Source organism: Dryas octopetala, chromosome 6 (genome assembly GCF_963921425.1).
Source record: "Dryas octopetala chromosome 6, drDryOcto1.1, whole genome shotgun sequence".
NCBI lineage: Eukaryota > Viridiplantae > Streptophyta > Magnoliopsida > Rosales > Rosaceae > Dryas > Dryas octopetala.
This window is the reverse complement of record NC_141371.1, coordinates 4549528-4570849: the sequence shown is the minus strand read 5'-3', so window position 1 is coordinate 4570849 and position 21322 is coordinate 4549528. Positions and strand designations below refer to the sequence as shown.

The following is a 21322-nucleotide window of genomic DNA, read 5'->3' as shown; positions in this document are numbered from 1 at the left end:
TTGAGCTTAAAATTCAAGTGGGTAAAGTGTAATAAGGCCTAAAAATAAAGAGTGAATTCGTTGATTTAATGGTGACAAAAATATTCATTTTAAACTGGCATTCGTATGGTAGCAAAATCTCTTTAAAGTTATGTTCAGACCCAAAAAAAAAAAGAAAAAAAAGTTGCGCTAGATGGACCCAAAAGAAAAAGTAGTGCAAGAGACTTTTTTTATTGAATATTAGAAGAAGGGACTTGGAAAGGATGCTTTTGTGCTTGAAGGCTAGAAGCCTAGATCCCATCAAGCATGCCCGTTTCCATGAACTGCTCTCCGATCAGAAAGTACAAGACGCAACGCTTACAGAAAAAACAAAAAAAACAAAAAAAAAAAAAGACAAATTTCATTGGATAAAAGAGTTGCTCCGAGTTTAATGTCACCATCACCCCATTAAGGCCATTCCAATATGTTTTACCCCAAAATTAAAATCTTCATAAGCCCTAACATGGCAGTCATTGATCGTTGCATTATGTCATAATGTTAATATTCTTTGGCACTTCTTTACAGTCCACCCCATAATATTATGGGCCCAATTTAGTGACTGATATTTACCCTTTCAATTTTGATTTTTTATTTTTGGAACTGATATTACCAATACTTCTGATTTAATGAAAAAGATGGATTACACTTGAACAGCCAAGCTTCATGGTATGACCTGTATTCACCTAGCCATGAAGAAAAGACACATAGCTTGGGGGCTTGGAGCAAATTGAGAATCTAGGTGTTACATATTCTTGAAGGGGGAATACATAGGCAGATAAAGGAGAAACATACGGAGAATACAATTAGAGTTTATTTATTATAGCATGTTAAAATATTATTGTTGGAATTATGTTTTACACATTTGATAAACTAATCATCATCATCTCATCATCAATTGTCTTTTGATTTTTTTGTGTAATACCTAGTTTTTAAATATTAATTTTTTTTATTTGATTTAATAGAGGGGTTTTATTTAAGAAATTGGACCTTGAAAAGGTAGGGTCCTTAAAACAAAAGAAACTACAATAATAAATTATCAATTGTTGTAGTTTTTTGTAAATATAAATGTGGGGTAAAAATTATATACAAAAAGTTGGGCTAAGAATAAGATACAAAATAATTGGAGTCAAATAAAACCCAGTCTAAACAAAAAAAAAAAAAAAAAAAAGCAAATATGATCAATTAAGTACAACAAAAAATGATAAACTCATATTACCAATAACCATAAAGAATAATATTCAAATGATGTTGTGCAATTTGAGTTATGTAGCATTTGATTTAATTGTAATGTTCACGAAAATAATAGAATAGAAGAGAAGAAAAAATGTAATTACAAATAAATGTGTTCAACACATTGATATTCTACAACTTATATTGAATATTATTTTTTCAAAAGTTTACAGGGGCATGGCCCCCCTCTTAGTCCCTTCTACATTCCGCCTCTGGTCATCCAACTGCATGATGCATCCAAAGCAACGGCATGACTACATACTACTAAATGAAAAGCACATGAGCTACCGGAACAAGTCAGGCACTTTCCTGAATCCAGTGATTCCCATAGAAAACCAAGACAAACGTGAGACATAGAAAGCTCAACCTCGTGGACCAACTTAATTACACTCCTCATTTTTGCAAGGCAGAATATGCTTTTCATCATGAAGGATTCACTGATTCCAAACGAAAATCAACAGGACAAAAGTGAGCCACATAACACTGAATTTTGTGAACTTAAATATTGCAAGGCAAGATCTAGCTTATCATCAAATGAGCAATAGTCAATCTATGACAATTATAAATATATCAGAATGGTGCTATTGAGTCCAGCAGTTCATTATTTTATTTACTTCAATTGCAGTGAGGTTCCAATAGGGTAAATTATTATCATCATCAATTCATCATAGAATAGAGACTGAGGGTCATTGGATGAGGAAAACCAAACATTTGAAAAACAACCATTAGAAGACATGATTAAAGAGAAGGTGTCAATTTCTAGTATGGAGGGCACAGATGGAGCAAGAACAACAAGGTAACTAACTGTAGTGCACGTTTTTCAGAAAAATGTGCACTGTGTAGTGCATGTTGTAGAAACCAGGCAGCCTCAATACAAAGCTAGAAAGAGCCATCCTAGGAAAATGATATGTGGTGGTGCCAGTGCACGAGGACAAGTTCTGCCGCTGAAGCAAGCCTTCAGAAATAGAACCCCACAAGGAACAGAATCTCAACTGGAGTAAGAGGAGATATATTTGGAAAAAAAGGAAACACCAAATTTCAAAATGAAATACTGAAAAGATTCAATACATACAATTAGAACCTAAGAAGCACGAAATGTCGTAGAGACATGGTAATAATGCAAAACATGATGGTATATGGCCATCCCATGTGAAGTCATGCGAAGTTACATGCAATCATACTCAACAGGCAAGGGACTTGGACACACTTCTTACAACTCTCAGTATTATAACTCCACACCCAGTACTTGGCACAAGGATATGGAAACCAAGCAAGAACAATAGTAAACAACACCACTATAATCTACTCAATAGACTATAATACAAAATATTGTATTCAAACTATAACAATATGCTAAATAATGAATTCAAACTTTCAAGGTCACTAGTTATTGAGGACAGCCTATTAACTTAGTATTTATTTTTACTTCAAAGACTATTATAAAGTTTTTGAAGATCTGAAACTATTACATAATGATAGTAACGGTTTTGGTCTACAAATTCCAGATCAGTAACTTTTTATTTTCACTAATATAGGTTGATTGTTTCCCTCAATACATGAGATAAAATAACATAGAGGGAAAAGACAATTACCTGACATGAGCATAAAACACCACCAGCAAGAATTAAGCAATCATTCCAACCCAGCAGACCTGGCAGCTTTGTACCTTAACTTCCTCATATGATTTTCCTGCGAAAATTTTCAGAAACAAAGAGTTGCCAATTAAATTATGTGCCTCAACAAAACCCCATCAAATTTTACATACAATTCTCCAGAAATGTACTAAATTTGCATCATCATCGTCATTTTAGTAAGGCTCACCTGCTCAAGAACCTTAGCGGAGCTCTTCTCAACAAGCCTTGCCAAGCTCTCAACCTTCACAAGCATCTTTTCATACATGTCCTCCACGCCAGAGGTGTAATTCACAGCCTCCGAACCCGTCAGCCTACTGAGGCTCCCTACCTCTAACCCTTCGCTGCACATATCCAACTCACTCTGGACTTTCGAAACCTGCTTCAGCTGATCCAAACTATCCTGGTCGCCCCTGTCCACATTCATCGGCGAAACCCTCAATTCGCAGGGCAAAATGGGAAACGGCGAGTTGGGGCTGAAAGACCCGTAATGACCTCGAAACGCAGGGCCGATGTTGACAATGTCGATGGGTTTGGGCTCGAAGGAGCGCGTGGATGTACGGAACTGGTAGGCCCGGTACTCGTGGGTGTGGATGGTCTGGTCGGAGATTGGGGAGGCGAAGAGGAGGAAGAGACAGGGGGTGAGAGTGGCGGCGACGGTTGGGCCCAGAGGAGGGTTAGGGTTTTGAATTGGGAACGAGAGGTTGAGGTTGTTGATTTTGGAGGAGAGGGAGTTGGAGACTAAGAATTCTCGGAGAGAGGGTCGGAGATGGGTTTTGCGGCGGCCGGAGAACCAGCCGAGGAGGTGGGCCGAGGGGGATTGGGCCTGGGCCAGGCGGCGGAGGAGGAGCGGGTCGACCCGGCCCGAGGAGTTGTAGAAGGAGAGGGTGGAGCCGGAGCAGAAGAAGCCGGTAATGGTGGCGATGAGGGTGGAGGAGGTGGAGGGATCGGGTTGAGTGGAGTCGTCGGAGAGGGTGGAGGGGAGGATGTGGCTGACGTGGCCGAAGAGTAAGCCGTCGACGGAGCCTTGGGAGGTTGAGAAGCGTTGGATCATGGAGGCTAGGGCTGGCCCTGATATTGCTACCTTCTCCAACGAATGGTCTTCCATTGCATTAGCAATTCACCACAGAGAGACGAAATGACTCCAGACTAGTAACCAGATTCTACCAACAAACACACTTACACCAGTGTTAATGGAAGTTGGGACTCGCCGTTTCTTTGTAAATTTCTATCATAATTTCCTCTTAATATATTGCTCCTAATATAATTTAATTAACAAAACCAAATAATTTTATTTTCTCAACAACTTTTTTTAAATTACATGATTTTATGTTAAAAGTTATTTTTTCTTTGAATTTATGTGTATTAATTTTTTTGTATTATTAACATTCTACAAATAATATATAACACATAAAAAAATTACCTAAATGAAATTATTTTGATGTAATTGTCGAATGTTACTGAACAACAGTGAGCAGAGCTGCATTGTATAGATTTATTATGTGTGTCTTTCAGCGTATTTTTATCCCTATATATTGAAAAAAAGTATATACGTTTTTAAGTCCTCGATCTTACAAATTGTTAAGATCAAGAGTTTAGTCTCTAATTATTTAATCTAATTATCTTTTCAAGATGTGACAAAACAAAAGAGAAAAAAGCAACTGAATTTTCTGAGAAAATAATTTTGTGCTAATATTAATCTACAAACAACTGTAAATTTGTCAAGTAAACGTTATTTTGAAGGGAGTGCTATTTGCTAATTAAATCTTATAACTTTTACTGTAAATATCTTATTAGTCAAATCTAAGTTTGACTATAAGAGGTAGAGTTTAGTAAGTGATACTGATTGACTGATTCTGTTCTTTGTTTTTGGTTGAAAGATCATTATCAATATTTAAGCGATGCAATGGTGGAAAATGTTTGGCAAACATTAGCACATGAGCATGCAATTATCAAAGTTATGCAACACCAAAATACAATAGTATTGAACATCTATTCGTCTCTTCGTTAAACAGAAACACAACTTGAAAGAATACATTATTATCCTCAACAAAAAGAATAAACCAATACCCTATATATACATATTCTAGTTACCAAAGAATTTAATTGAATGCTACCTCTCCCTAATCCTATGAACAAAGTAACTCATACAAAAACCCCCTTCTTTTTGCTAAATAAATATAAACCCTTTACTCAGTTGTTGATGGTGGTACTTCTGCTCCTTCTTCAGCAGAACCAACAGTTGCCTCAGGCTTAATCTCCTCTAGCTGCTGCAGAACTTGCTGAGCTTCCGGTCGTGCTGCTGTCGAGGGATCAACACAGTGCAGGGCTAATTTCAATGTGTTAAGAAGCTGATCACCAATGGTTGGCACATCCCTTATGAGCTCCAAATCAAACACTTCATTTGTCCACTCCTCCTTTACAATTGATGCCACCCACTGGGGCAAGTCCATGCCATTCATTGATTCCCCAGGGGACTTCCCTGTTAAGAGCTCCAATATGATCACCCCAAGGCTGTAGATATCAGTCTTTGTTGTGCTCTTCTTGGTCTTTGAGAGCTCTGGTGCATTGTAGCCAAGGGTTCCTGCAGTGGCAATCACATTGGTGTTAGCAGCCGCGGTCATGAGCCGGGAAAGGCCAAAGTCTGCAATGTGAGCATTGGTCTGCTCATCAAGTAGTATGTTGCTGGATGTGAGATTTCCATGTATAATGTTCTCCTGGTTGTGGAGGTGGCATAGTCCACTTGTGACACCCACAGCTATGTTCATCCTTGTTGGCCAGTCAATGACGGTTTCTGGCCCTCGAGCTGCATCATGAATATAAGTTAGAATGATAAAATATTTAGTATGCAGGGTAGCATTTAAACAATTACAATATTAGTAAACAATACTGCATGGGAACTCAAGACCTTGAAATGTTTTATGAACTCTGAAATCAGAATCAAAAAATCTAGTTCAGTTGAATCAACTTACCATGAAGGAAGGATGCAAGACTACCCTTAGGCATGTAATCAAAGACGAGAAGCTTCTCTCCTTTAGGCCCCAAGTAATAGGCCCTGAGAGCTAGGAGATTTGGGTGCCTAATCTTCCCAAGTGCTGCAGCTTCAGTTTCAAACTCCTTCTGACCCTTTGTAGTCTTTTCCCTCAACCTCTTCACTGCAACTTGATTGCCTTCCTCTAGTGTTGCCTTATATGCTGTCCCATATGTACTCTTCCCCATTATCTCCGCAGTGGCACATAATAGGTCATCAGCTGTAAAAATAAATGGCCCATCAAAGTGAACAAGCTTCCCACCCGTTTCACCTCCGGATTGGACTACACTGCCTGCTGGAACTGCCTTGTCAGTGCTCCCAGCCACAGCCTGCTTGGTGTTACCATTCTTTCCTTTTGAAGCAGACCTTTTCCTGATCAAACAGACAAGCAAAATGCAGCAGAGTACAAGTAGAACGGCTAGGAGGGCACCTGCAGCTATGAGAACTATGTCCTTTGTACTTAGTTTGTGGTGATGCTTCTTCTTCAAAAGCTCTGACGAGGGAGGTGGAGGATTCTGAGGTGGAGGACTATGAGGTGGAGGAGAAGAGCATGGAGTTGAAGTGCTATACCCACATAACTCAAGATTCCCCACAAAAGAGCTGGAATTGAACTTTCTGGAGAGGAGAGGTGGGACTGAGCCAGAGAGATTGTTGTAAGAAATATTGAAGGAAGTGAGATTGGCTAGGCTCGCAAGTGAAGTAGGAATTTCTCCACTAAGATTATTTTTAGATAGATCAACTTGGTAAATTCCAGAGATATTCCCAATAGATGCTGGAATAGGGCCAGTGAATTTATTATTCATCAGGTTGAGTACTGTGAGGTTCTGCAATTTGTCTAGAGCTTCTGGGATTTGGTTATCAAGGTCATTGCCCTCTAGATTCAATAGAACAAGGGAGGAGAGGTTGGAAAAGCTGACAGGAAAGCTTCCATTGATAGCATTGTTGGATAAGTCTAGCTTTTGGAGCCTTGCGAGCTCCCCTAGTTCATTGGGTATGGTCCCAGTAATCTGGTTATTGTTCAGATAAATTTCTTCAAGAAAACCCAATTTGCTCAGAGAACTTGGAATGGTTCCAGAGATCAGATTATGATCAAGGGTCAAGACCTTAAGTTGGTAACTCTCATTTCCTATTCCACTCCAAGTACTTGGAATAGAACCAGAGAGGTTGTTGTGTTGGAGAGCAAGGAGAGTGAGAGAATGGGACCTTGTGAGACTACTTGGGATTGACCCAGAAAGAGAATTGAAACTCAAATTGAGTCTAAATAACATGGTAGAATTTGCAAGACTAGAAGGAATTATACCAGTAAGTGAATTGTTGCTTAAATCAAGAGTTTGAAGAAGAGGACAGTTACCAATTGAAGGAGGGATAGAACCAGAAAGCCTGTTGTTGAAGAGGTAAACCCCTCTGAGATTGGAAAGGAACCCAAGAGAAAAAGGGACGGTGCCAGCTAAAACATTGTCGTGCAGGCTAAGCTTTCGAAGCGCTTGCAGCTGACCAATCTTCTCAGAGATTCGGCCCCCAAGTCTCTTCCATGGAAGCTGGATGGCAATGACTTGTCCCTTGACACACTTGATTCCTGCCCACCCACCTGAGCAGGCTCCATAACCACTGTCATTCCAGCTACGCAAAACGCCCTTGAAATCGATGAGTTCGTGCTTGATTGCTCGAAGTGCTTGATAGTCAGCTTGAGTGACAATCACCCCATCCCCTCTCTGGCCCAAAACAGGGTGGTAAGTGAGAGTCAGAAGCTGAACACAGAGTAAGGCATAGAAGATGGACAACTTGTTACAAAATCGGAAAGAAGAAAGAAGGTTGCTAGTGCCATGCATAATCTGAAATGGGGTTTTGACAAACTGAATGAAAATGGGGTACAACTTATTTTCCATGAACATCAAAGGGTTGCAGTGATGTTCAAGAAAACAAGTAAATGAAAAAGAGGAGTATATGAACTTTTGATCTCTCTTTTTCTTCTCCTTTCTTAGTTCACTTCTAGAAAGTGTATATGCATGAACAATGAAATGAAAGCTAAATACGAAGGCCAGAAATAAGAGAGTGTATATCTTAGTTCACTTATAGAGAGTGTATATCTCTATGAACAATGAAATGAAAGCTAAATAAGAAGGCCAGAAATAATTGAGGAGGTGAAGGCATGTGAGGTGAGACAGTTAAAGAATATTGTTTTTGGGGGGAGATGAGGTCGGACACAGAGAGTCAGGGAAGGATGGGTGGGTCAATGTCTTGACTATGGAGCTTCATCTTTGTTTATGGTAACGGCTAGTTTTTTCTCTCATGAATTTCCTCCATATAACGGTCTGGGTTGAAACCTGGTGTTTACTGGGGTCGATTCTTCAACGGCTACATTTCATTGGCCACGTGTTCCCGGCAACTTTCTGCCACTACAGGCAAAATGACTATAATGACCTTGGGTTCTAGTGCTATTTGTACACTTTGTAACATATGTGTACTCGTGAACATGGTCCATTTGGAGACCTCGTAGACCGATTCAAAGCTCAATTATGTCCCTTAAAAGTATGACTGCCAAAGATTTCTTTTTTTTTTGGCCGGGGACTGCCCAAGATTTCAATTATGAATTTTCCCTTTTGGTACTTGCTGGGAAACTTTGGTAATAAGACTTCTGACTTCTGGTAATAATGGTAAAAAACATAACAATGAAATTGTTCTGAAGATTTAGATTCGTTTAAAATCGGGTTGATTAACCACATGGTTTAGGACAAATCTAACAATCATTTATTCACATTTGTAATTGTCTTTTTCTCTACACAATCAAATGAAGAGTACTTTTATTTTGTACAGGGGCATTGTTCTTTAAACTGCTGTTCAATCACTGTGTTCCATTCGCACAAGTAGTACGTTGTTAGTATGCTGTGATAGGAACAACTACCATATTGACATTCGGGGAAAAAACACAGTAAAGTTGATCTGAATGGTAGCTTGATATAAGAGATTTGTTAATTGTTGGGCAGAATTAGTTATAGTTCACAAGTTAGCTTTTCTAACAAAAGAGCATTGGCATGTTGAAAACAAACTAGGAGGAGCAACACAATTCTGCTTGATATAAATAGATCCAAAAGGCAAAAAGATTCTGCTTAATATAAATAGCCCAAAAAGAAAGCAAGGCTACTTCCATTGTAAAGCCCCAACACCAACCCCCCCCCCCCAAAAAAAAAACTCCTCAAAAAGTGAGACCAGCAACTTTTTTCCCCTTTCGAGCATAATCATCATCATCCATGAATTATTAGCTAAATGCAAGAATAGACAAACACTCGACAAGCATGGCTAATAACTTGAATTAGCACTCCGCAAATGAATACCACAACCAAAGAAAAGTAAAACAACTTTGCTAATCATCTTAGAATACGCTTGTTCGACAATTGGTGAATTCTCATGTTAAGACTACAAGGAAATGACTAATTTAAACCACCCCCCTTAAAAAACTTGGGTATACAAACATAAATACATACCCAATTTGAAATCCTTATAAGATCAAGTCAGCTGCAATATGCTTCAAATTATACATATACATAAGCTGACTAGAAACCTGAATACAAACCGAAACCCTGATCAAAATGGCAGTTACCAGTTTAATTGATTAAAATCTTCTCTCAAGTCATACCCGGATGCATGCCCCTTATACGTTATAGTCATCTACTCACATATAAACTGTATAGGAAATTAGAAATAATTCCATTTCCAATCTAATAGACAAAGTTACTTCATTTATAACAGAGCACAGAGCAATATGGATTATCCAACATTTACTCTATTGTTGCTCTAGGTTAAAATGAATGAGTCCATACTAGATTCTATCCACAACATTTAAATTCATAGTGATCCATTTGAGATTTTACATTCTGTCTCTCTAAATGATCTAACCAGATTTTTTAAAGCATGTAAATTTCACCAAAATGATCATTGTCTAAAGTTTTAGCCATCATTGATATCAGGTATCAGCAATGGCATCACAAATCATGATCCATGCTTGCAAAACAAAATGAAACTTGAGTGATGCATGTTAGCAATCTACGACATAGATGATAACATATTTCCTGTGACAGATTTCAAATGGCATATCAACTACATGGATTTATTAGCAATCTCCTAAGTCCTAGCCAAAGCACAGCTGAATGGTTAACAATGTGGCTTTGTTAAGCAACCAGAAACACAGAGATTTACATCCATTCAGGAAAAGTGTCAAAGACTTCTTCAATCATTTGAACAAAAACATTGCAGAAGAATCTACAAACATAGACAAAGACATAGTGTGATCTAAGCATTCATGCATTTATACAAATGAACTATCTGACATTCATGCATAAACTATAAAATTGAAAAGAATAATTATGCACAATGCAGATTGGTAGAGAGAACAAAAAAGATCATTTATATCAAAGATCTGTAGCAATTACAATTTGTATTTGACAAAACCAAACAAAGAAAAAAATAAAGTAACAGAAGTCTGATTGATAGATCGACCAAGAACCATAAAAAACCTGAATTTGCTTCTATCTAAAATAGAATGAAGGTAGATAGAGAGATCCATACAAATTGTGCCATAAAACCGACCCTATATTTATATATATTCATAGGACAAAAATGTCAACTTTATTTTTTGTCTGAGAACAAGTTATATTGAATTTGAACTAATTATACCAACTTCAACCGCGAGCGGCGGCGACAGCGGGGGCAGTGGCAGCAACGACATTGGAGGCGGCGCCGTTGAGGAACGATAGGAAGCCGGTGGAGGCGGAGGGCTCCTGCTCGTCCAAGAAGAGGTCTTCTGGAACCCTAAACGCGCCGTGGGCGAAAACGACGGCGGATCCGACCATGAGGGCGGAGATGAGGACAGATCCGACGGAGGTGAGGAAGACGACGAAGACGCTGAGGGCGATGAGGCCCCAGAGGGTCTGGGTGTCGGAGAAGGTGCGGCCGAAGATGACGAGGGGCTGGTCGGAGGGGCGGAAGAGGTAGAGGAAGAGCCAGCCGGCGAGAAGGCCGACGAGGACGAGGAGCGAGAAGGGGTGGGTGAAGAGCGAGACGGCCACGATCAGGGCCACCACGGAGAGGTAGTTGACGCGGAAGTAGGAGTAGTTCTTGCGGACGCGGACGGTGGCGTCGGAGATCGACTCGGGTTTCGCGAAGGCGGAGCGGTCCACCAGCTCGGACCAGGGGCGGCGCTGGGAGAGACCGTTGCGGACAGAGTCGGAGATGTGATTTAGGAAGGCGCGGAAGGCCGGGGTGGCGATCGGGGCTTGGGACTGGGACTGGGCCGAGCCCACGGATACGGTGGCCGTGGGCGTCGAGACTGGGAGGACGGGTGCGGCTGGGGCGGACATTGTCGATTCGGGTCGGATCGGATCTGGATCTTGAGAGCTTCTGTGAAACGTGAGAAGGGTGTGGTATAAGTTTTAGGGAGTTTTATTTAGAGATTTTAATGAACGCGTGAAAGTGGAATGAAATAGGAGGGAATAGAGGATGTTGACTGTTTCGCGGTTCTTGCTTCGTCGTTACGGTTTCGCCGACAAAAACCCGTTAAATTAAAATTCAGGTTTTTTTCGGTGAACGAAACCCAGTCCTATTTGGTTTTCACTTTTTCAATTTTTTTTTTTCTTCGTGATGATTGTATTTGTATTTGTATCTTCTCAAGTCTCAGATCAACCGCAGGATCATCCATCTCAATCTTAATGGAATTATGGATGTCTCTTCCACTCAAATTTGTTAATTGTTATCCTTCTATTTTACGTGTTTTTTTTTTTTTTTCCTACTTTTGCTGGGAATTATCAATTTGTATTTGATAAAAATGGATTCAACCCGAATTTCAACTTCTTTCTTTTTTCCTATAAACTACAGTCATCAAATTAGTCCAATTCAATCCAACCAAATTTGGTTAATTTCTTTTTATCTCATCTAAAAATCCAATTCAGATAAATCAATTACTATTTTTCAAGTCTAAAAAGGGTCCTTTTTTATTTTTTTTTAAGATATGATACTATATTCGTATGGGTGATGTTAAAATCATTAACAAGTACAACAGATTGCGAAAAAGGCCATCAACTCATACATAAAATCAGTAGCAAGGTCGTGTAAAACATGTTTAGGATTGCATATCTCGTTGATTTAAATGAGAAAGAATTATTGCTTGTTCATAGAGATATAATTTTGCAGGAGGGTGACATTCGTGTGACAAAAGGATTCAAAGTTTTCGGAATAAATCTCAACACGTGTGAGTGGATTGAGAAAAGAACATTAGGTGATATTGCTCTCTTTGTTGGTGATAACTCTTTAATGTATTCACAGCTTCAGATTTTCTAGGTTGTCAGCCGAATTGCTAATGAACTTGATTTTGGTGTGTATAACATGGAAAATCATAGCTTCTCCCAACCTTACACAACACAAGCTTTGGATTGTACCAACTTTTAAGCTAAAAAAAAAAAAAAATTTCATTGGTTAATTTTCTTTTCTTAATTTGTCCCTTTTAGAATTTTTAAGTTATCTTGTTTCCTTGAGGATTTTTCTTTAAATTTGTAACTCAACTATTTGAACTTAGTATTATTTTTCACTCTGCTTTCTGTTTTCTTTTTTTTTCGTTTTAAATTTTTGTAACCCTCTATATAGGACCTATGAAAACCGATAGAGACTAGCTAGGGTGCAAAAGTTATCTGCGCCCATATATATCATCATATGACATGAAGAATGCCTTTCTATATAGGGGTGGTAGAAATTAGTATCCTTCATTTATTGTGTAACTAATTGCCTACTTGGCTATGTGAGACAAGCTAGTTGAGATCCAAGATTAATTATCAGACAATATGCTTTCTTTGTTAGTAGGAACAATATGCTTCTTTTTTTTTTTTTTTTGGGTAAGAAGGAGAGGAACAATATGCTTTCATGGATAAGTACGATTAAATGATTAGGTGCTAAAAACTTTTTAATTGATTTGTATTTGGAAAATTTTGATTGTCTTTCTCAACTCTGAAGTAATGGAAGCTAGAAACAATAGTACTTTAGAATCATTAATTACTTTTTTAGAGGGTGAAAATCTTATCAGTATTTCGTGAATCCTTGATATTAATATAGAAAGACTAAAAGAGAAAAGGGGAGAGAGGGAGAGAGAGAGAAGTAAGGGGTGGGTCAGGAACTGGGAAGGGAGGGTGGTGACGGGTGGCAGACTGTTGAGTTTTGATTTTTCATTTGTTTTCATTTTTTACAATTATGTAAAAAAATATAGTATCGTACTACTTTACTGAAAAACTATTGATATTTATTATTTAATTCTAATTTTCTTTATATTTTATTCCCAAATTTAAGTTTTTGATATTTTATCTCTTAAATTATGTTCAGTCAAACAAATAATCCGTTTTTATTAAAAAAAATTCAATTTAGACTATTAATTTTGTACACGCGGTATTCTCTCTAACCTGCTACGTGTGCAAAATTAATAAAGAAATACTATTTTTTTGATGAGTTGGGGGTCTTATGTTTGACGGAACATAATATAGGGGCTTAATTGTTAAAAATATTAGTTTCAAGGGACAAAGTGCTAATTCTCCAATAATTTTATATATATACTAGCTAGAGTACAGACCGCATGTGATGTTGAGTATACTTGCAAAAAGGACTTTTAAGGGGCTTTTCACACAGACCGGATGAATAAATTAATTTGCTACAAGTGTGGAAACAGAACAGCTACCCTTAATGGCTATCGAGATCATTTCAAGGCACGGCATGGGGAGGTTTCTTAAGAATGTAAGTATAAATGGTGTGCGAAGATCCTATTTCTGGAAGGGGATGTGGATAAACATAACATTCTCTGCACCCGAATTAAATGGCCGCTACTAGGTACTGTAGGCCAATCTTTAGGTTTTTGGTTTGGTCAAAAATTATTTTCTGTTGATGGGTATTTTCTGTTGATGTCGTACAGTGAGCGCTGGAAGTGGAATTTGTGGGTTTTTCTGGGCTTTCCGACATCCAGCTGTTCATCCTCACGTACCAACGTCAACTTTTCTACACAATAATTGCTAGTGTGTTTTTTAATTTTCAGGCTTTTCTTTTCTTGGTCAACTAATTTTCTGGATACATAAACTTTCTGGGTTTGTTTTATTTTGCTGAATCCATATATGTTGAACTTTCTAGGTTTGTTTTATTTTGCCGAATCCTGAATCCATATATGTTGAACTGTCTGGGTTTGTTTTACTTTGCCGAATCCATTTTCAATTTTTCTGGGTATTTAGTTTTGTTTTTTTATTTGATATATTGTGTTTTTGAAAGGTATTTTTTTGGATTGTAAAGGACTGGTGGCACCATCAGTCCTGCTCGCATCAAACTCTATTCTGCTGCGGCTGAGTGCATGCAGGGCGAGCACAAACCCACTACGCTTCCGTACACTAGCTAGGGTACAAATAGCATAGTGATAGCTAGGCTACAAAATATTCTTTAAAGACTATCTACATTTTTATAAATACATTAAGATGATTAGGAAATAAAAGACTATCTACATAGATCATAATATAAAAGGAAACTGTTTAATTAGCTGCGATGTCCCAACTTTGACCCTTAGTCCTCCTTGCTCCTTGATTTTTATTTTTCTGTGCCAATTTGATTCTTGAAATTTAATTTTGCGTCAAAATATCCCTTGTCTTCAAGCCTTCAACTCAATCAAAAATTTTGTAAAAAATGGTCACGTGACCACTTTTCTCATGGACATTCTTGTTCAATTTGAGTCAAAATTTGAGACACTTATAATAGGATCAATTTGACTTTAATGTTTAACATTTGACTCAAATTAGATTCTTTTATAATTAATTGAATGAAAATACTTCTATAAAAATGGTTACGTGATATTTTTTCACGGAATTCATAACTATAGAACAAAGTTTAGGGATCAATTTGGCCCCAAAAAAAAAAAAAGAATTAAGAACCAATGAAGAACAAGGTTCAAATATTAGGAACCATAGCTAAATAGGTCCCAGTATAATATGCATGGTTGATAGGTTGGGATTGCCAAGTGCGAAGGTCTCTCTCCTAAGGTTTGGGCTCCTTTTTGATATTGCGCCATCTGTATATATATTGTGTTGTGCTCACATCCGTGTTGAGGATTGTCTTGGGAATCGGGTTATCCGTACCGGTACAACCCACCAACCACAATATTTACCCTATACTAAAATTTGTCTTTTACCCTATACGACCGCAGTACGTATGGATTTGGATAAATGACAAAATGAGAGATATTGATGAATGAAGGCTATTCCAGTAAAGAAAATACTAATTAACCCACATATCCAATGACATACAAATTTGGATAAAGTGGGAGGAATACCATGATTTCAGTGAAATAATTGCTTAAACCATTCAAAATTAAGAGAAATAAATAGAAGCTTTCTTTTTCTCGTACTTTTTTTTTTGGTAAAGAGAAAGCAAAAAGCTCAGCAACACAAAAACAACCTGAAGCTTTCCTTTTCAGTTTATCAACAAAAAATGGTGCTTGTAAATGCATGAAACAATTTTGTTATAAAAAAAAGCATCGAACAATTTGATTAGTTTATGCAGCATCAACATTAATTTCGCTTTTCCTTCTAAATGTACTATAGAGTTGACTGGCTCTTTAATTATTTGATTAGTACACTCTACACCCGTAAGCAAATTTAGGAATTTTGGAAAAAAGGAAATCTGGATATTGGGTACTCTAATCACATTATTGAATTTATTTACCAGTTCCCAACTTCCCATACAATTTGATACAATTATATGTAAACCCCAAAACTGGGTTCTCTTGTATTCTTTTCCATTTTCTGGGCTCTTTAAAGCTGGGCTGGCCCAACCAAGATTTTCATCGGAGATGGCCCTCGACAATAAATACATCACAATTTCAAATTTCTCTTACGCCCTTTCTTTCCCACATTTTTTCCTCTCTTCTATTGTCAAGCATCTATGAAGAAAATATGAAAATTTTAAAGGCCTTATTCACACATTTACTCTTTAAAACTATAATTTTATCTTACTTCACCTATTGAAAGTTTAAAATTACATTTAACCCTTTATAAGTTTTTCTTATGTTCCACATAATTTAAAACTGTCAAGTTTGTCATTTCTGCGATTTGAATCAACGACATGGCGTCTATATAGTGGGGCAACTTAGTCATTAATTTAAATGGTGGCATAGATGTACTTGACGATTTCGGTTAATGTAAAATAAGTAATAAACTTTTAAGGAATAGATGAGACATTAAACTTCCAAATAATGATGTGAGACAAAATTATAGTTTTATAGTGCAAATGTGCAAATAAACCTTTTTAAAAACCACAAAATAGTGCCTTAGCCTGGAGATATCAGCAACATCTTCGCCATGATAGCCTGAGTATTGGGACACGCATAATTGGCAACCTTACAACAAATGCAGGCAATAGCGCGCTTTAAGAGCATTTCGAATTGGTCAATTTATCTCATTATAGATGATAGACTTTTTTTTTTTTTTTTTTTTGATAAACCATTACACATATGAAATATGATAGACTAGAAAAAAGAAAAGGTGACGTGATCTTTTTCTATACTATGTCAGTGAAAATCACTTTCATTGGTTCGTTTCCCTTTTTTCTTTCATTGGTCAAGTTTTGTACCACAAGTTGAAACCATGCATAAAACAAAAGCTACCTAGCTAGGCAGATTAAATTGTGATACACACAATCTTATTAATGATATGGAGTATCATTTAAATTGTTTAAATTTGAATGCATCAACACCCAAATTGTATGAGACCAAAAACAGAGCCCCCAATTGTAATGTTACTGAACTTTCTACATGGTTTGCAATCCTACTCCAGTGTGTGCATCTTGGTATTCACCAACCCAAAATGTTAAGCATGTTCATGAAACTGTGGATTGGGGAACTATATGTGTGCAACTAGATTTACAGGAATAGTAGGAAGAACTCTTCAAATGGGGAACTCTTCAATGTTGAGGCACGGCATCGTTTCGGTAGCTAATATCATAATATATTAGCTACCCAAACTGCCCCTCAAGCCTAGCGCTTTCTCAGAAGGTGGAAATATGGGTCTGTCGTCTGGCCCAATTTTTTTTGGTTGAAAAGGCCCAATTTCACTCTTTGGTTTGAGCAAAACTCCCTCATCAAAGAGAAATTCTCAGAGAACCGCAACTATACTCGATTATCTTTCTCAACTCTTGAGTAGAAGAATTATGTATAACTATAAAGAGGAAATTACAGATTTGATCTACTTAATTTGTATTTAGTTTAATTTTGGTTCATGATTTTTTTTAAATTATGTTTTGGTCCATTAATTGTTTCATTTGTTCAATAAAGATCCAGATTTGTGACTTTAAATCATTTGGATTGTGTTTTCTTCAATTATAATTGAAGTATAAGTTATATTTCATCATTTCTTAGTCATAAAAACAAATTTGGAGTATTAGAATCTAAGAGAATTGAGATTGGGTGAAGTTTGAAAAATTTGCAGTTTCGAGTACCCTACTTTGGGGTCAATTATCTTGAGTTTTAAAACTCCAATTTGACTGATCTTTATATGGTTGTAAAGAAGAAATGCATAACTTGAAAACAAGTATATGTTTGCTGAATTTGGGTGAGATTTGATAGGGTAAAAGGCATGCCAAATTTGAGAAAATAAATCTGAACCTTTATTGAACAAGTGGAACAAAGTAGACCAAAACAGAACTTAAAAAATATTGTGGACCAAAATTGAACTAGGTATAAAATAACTGAACTAAATCTGTAATTTCCTCAAACTATAATTAATAAGGGCTACTGAGCTTTATTTTTCTTCAAACCTGCAGCCTCCGGCCTTTAGTAATTAACGTACACATGGGGGCAATCTCAAGCATTCTTCTGGGTTCTGTTAGCCAAAAACAAGACTTTTCTTTGGATTCAGGTACGTTTTTTATCAACGAAACTATTCATGTGTAATTTGGATAGTAGCTATATAGTTATTTTATCATCAAGTTTGTCAAATATTTGCAAGTTGTTATTACGATTATCCTAATTTGACATAAATCAAATTATACAAGTTGAAATTAATTAATTAGATGTAAGACATGTTACCAGACTATTTGCTCGATCGGTTCTTGTTCTAGCTACTGCAGATCATATATATACATATATATATATATGTTGAAAAATATTTTCCCATATTGCATCTTCATATTCCAATCTCGTTTTTCATTTTCTATCTCACTTGATAAATTTTCTTTTGTTTTATCAGATTGGGCATCATTGCCTAAGCACCTTTTGGATTCAATCTCAATGACATTAGTGTCACAGCCAATGATTATTTGCGATTTAGCGTTGTTTGTAAGTCATGACATTACATAACAAAAAATAATCAGCTTCGTTACGCTAATATATTAAGTTGTCATCATCCTCCAATGTTCTTAATCTCTGCTGCTAAAAAGAAAACATGGTATCTATACCATGTCATGGAAAACAAGGTTCTTAATCTGCAATTGAGAGTGCGGAATAAGCAATTTTGTGGGTCATCAAGAGGATGGTTAATAGCCGTGGATGATCATCTTGCAGTAAGGGTGTGTTTGGTAATACTGTGAAAATAATTAGCTGTGAATTAAAGCTGCTGTTAAGTATAACTAACTGTGAAACAAAGTAGTTTAGTGTTTGGTAAATTGTGTTTTCAAAAGTGCTGTGAAGTAAAAGTAGCTGTGAAGCAAAGCAATACTGTTTGGTAAATTTTCATGTAAAAGTGCTTTGGATGTTTATAATGACTAAAATTGACATGTTATAGTTGAAAATATTTTTTACTCATTTTATGTAAAAGTGCTTGTTTTTCAATTTTTTTTTACAAATTTATAGTTTTTCATTTTACATGTTAACATGTATGAGGTCTAAACTGACACATGTCTCTCATTTGTTTGATATTTGAAAACATAACTATATAATATTATCTAACAAAAAACTATAACTAACATTCGACATCTTTTTCAACGTAAAATAAGAATTAAAAATATTGGAAATAATAACAAATACATATTAAAACGTCTAAATGGATGCACGAATTAAACTTGTAGCAATGTTATTTCTCAGTTGCTCCATCTCTTGTGCTCCCGAACCCTGGGTAATATGATAATCCTCAATTTGATCTGCCTCCTCACTTACGATGTCATTTGGGTCATCCTCACTTTCATTAAAATGTATATCACGGTTGGCATGCCTTCGTATGTAGTTATGAAGTGCCATAGTTGCAATGACAATTTTAACTTGCTTCGTGAACGAGTAATTGGGCATGTCCCTTAAAATCTTCCACCTTCTTTTCCATACTCCAAAAGTACGCTCAATGACACTCCTAAGGGAAGAGTGCGCGTGGTTAAATATCTCTCTAGAACCTCTTGGTTGGCTACCCTTGCGGAAATCTGGAAGATGATATCGTTCACCCTTATATGGTCCCAAATACCCAATCATTTGTGGATACCCAGCATCCACAAGATAATATTTACCTGTCAAATACATTATATGTTTAATTATACTATAATTTTAAACTATAAAATTGAAAGTTCAACATTATAATATTGAAAGTATAATATTACCATTTGGAGGTTTAGGAAAGTTTAAAGCATCATTTTGTAAAACTGACATGAATACTCTTGTATCATGTGCAGTGCCTTCCCAACCTGCACATGCAAATATGAATTGCATGTCAAAATTACATGCAGCCATTATGTTTTGAGTCGGTATCCCTTTCCTGCCAATGTATGGTACTTGATCTTGAGGAGGTATCGAGGCATGTACATGTACACCATCAATAGCACCAATACAATCCTACAAATGATGCAAAGATAAACTTCTCAATACATGTAACTTAATTAACAATAATTAATTAACAAGAAAAATCATAAATAATTAATTAACAAGAAAAATCATAAATTACTAGATCAAATTATTACCTTAAAATGAGGCATATATCTAGGATCTCTCAATATTTCTTTAGGGGTACCGTTAAACTCATCTTCCGAAGGTTTGATGATATCTATTGCCATAAGACATACACAATCAAGTAAGACACCAAAATATCTACTTACGGTCTCACCGAAATGTTGAAACCGTTCTTGAATTAACCTATTTCCTACCCCATGTCCTAGAGTGTGTAAAAACATTCCCAACATCTCAGCAGCACTCATTCTCCTTGAACCTTTCAACCCATAATGAGTTTCCAAATCAGTACACAATTTAGAAAACACATATTTGTCCATTCTAAACATATCATGACACCGACGTTCATTCCCATCTAAAAGCTCCCTCAACCAAATATTTCCTGTTTGGGAAGAAACCATACAAGGAACTTTATGAATATATTTTTCATAATAATATTCAATAGTGCGAACACAAAGACATATAGCTTAGAGTTTTACCATGGAAGAAAAATAAGGGCCCGTTTGATATCCAACTCAAATTTTTTTTTTTCAAAAATTAAGATTTTTTTTTTAAATGTGAGTTTTCAAAATCAATTTTAAAAATTTGAAAACGTGTTTGGTATGAAATTTGAAAACAATTTTTAAATTTAAAAAATGATGACATCTAAGAAAAAAGGAAGTGTAAAAAAAAAAAAAAAATGATGTATTATCATTTTTAAAAAAGGCATGTTTTTGAATTTTTTTTCTAAAAACTGTTTTTAAAAATGGTCTACCAAATACGTTTTTTTGACTAAAACTTATTTTTTTATTTTAAAAAAAAAAAATTTTTGAATAGAATACCAAACAGACCCTAAAGAACATTCAATCATTCGCCTTCCTCCACTAAACCCACCACGTCTCATAGAGAAACCACATCTCAAAAGTTGTTGGGTTGAAAATTATGACCATTATGTTTTCAAGGCAACAATTACAGCGGATCCAATATTAGACGCAAATAATTGCATTGTTGTGGTCATATATGAAGATTGTTGTCAGTTGGCTTTTATTAGACTTAGTAAAGACACAACATGGACTTATTATAAGGAAAGGTGGAGTCCAATTGCTGAAGTTGTTCATGTTCAAGATAAATTTTATGCTGTTGACGTTCCTCGTTCTTATAGCACACTTTCATATTTTGAAATTACTTCGCAGTCTCACTCAGATAAAAAGTTTGTTGCCCAAATTGAACGAAAAGGCTGCCACATCAAGAAATATCTCGTGGATTTAAATGAGAAAGAATTGTTAATTATTGTTCATAAGGATATAATTACAAAGGATGATGATACTCGAAAGATAAAGAGATTCAAAATTTTCGGAATAAATCTCGACAAAGGTGAGTTGATTAAGAAAAAAATATTGCGTGATGTTTCTCTCTTCGTTGGAAATAACTCTTTAATATCTGTGGTACATTCAAATTTTCAAAACTGTCAACCGAATTGCATATAATTTAACTATGATTCTTTAGTATAAA

General features: G+C 36.3%; 4 protein-coding genes across 4 annotated transcripts; all 4 read right to left on the bottom strand.

Moving 5' to 3' along the window:
* Positions 1-1251: 1251 nt before the first annotated feature.
* LOC147281378 (BRISC complex subunit Abro1-like protein) lies at positions 1252-4084 on the bottom strand. Its single transcript, XM_086246022.1, has 3 exons — positions 3070-4084; positions 2841-2937; positions 1252-1685 (listed from the first exon to the last, which is right to left on the bottom strand). Exons 1-2 carry the CDS (start codon positions 3985-3987, stop codon positions 2881-2883), a joined length of 975 nt encoding a protein of 324 aa, XP_086102148.1. The 5' UTR covers positions 3988-4084; the 3' UTR covers positions 1252-1685; positions 2841-2880.
* An 865-nt stretch (positions 4085-4949) lies between these two features.
* IMK2 (inflorescence meristem receptor-like kinase 2) lies at positions 4950-7994 on the bottom strand. Its single transcript, XM_086247761.1, has 2 exons — positions 5852-7994; positions 4950-5685 (listed from the first exon to the last, which is right to left on the bottom strand). Exons 1-2 carry the CDS (start codon positions 7800-7802, stop codon positions 5069-5071), a joined length of 2568 nt encoding a protein of 855 aa, XP_086103887.1. The 5' UTR covers positions 7803-7994; the 3' UTR covers positions 4950-5068.
* Positions 7995-10285: 2291 nt separating this feature from the next.
* PRA1.B4 (prenylated RAB acceptor 1.B4) lies at positions 10286-11500 on the bottom strand. The gene has a single exon (XM_086247762.1). It carries the CDS (start codon positions 11262-11264, stop codon positions 10587-10589), a length of 678 nt encoding a protein of 225 aa, XP_086103888.1. The 5' UTR covers positions 11265-11500; the 3' UTR covers positions 10286-10586.
* Positions 11501-18875: 7375 nt separating this feature from the next.
* LOC147281375 (uncharacterized) lies at positions 18876-20247 on the bottom strand. Its single transcript, XM_086249085.1, has 3 exons — positions 19846-20247; positions 19489-19720; positions 18876-19398 (listed from the first exon to the last, which is right to left on the bottom strand). Exons 1-3 carry the CDS (start codon positions 20230-20232, stop codon positions 18944-18946), a joined length of 1074 nt encoding a protein of 357 aa, XP_086105211.1. The 5' UTR covers positions 20233-20247; the 3' UTR covers positions 18876-18943.
* Positions 20248-21322: the final 1075 nt, after the last annotated feature.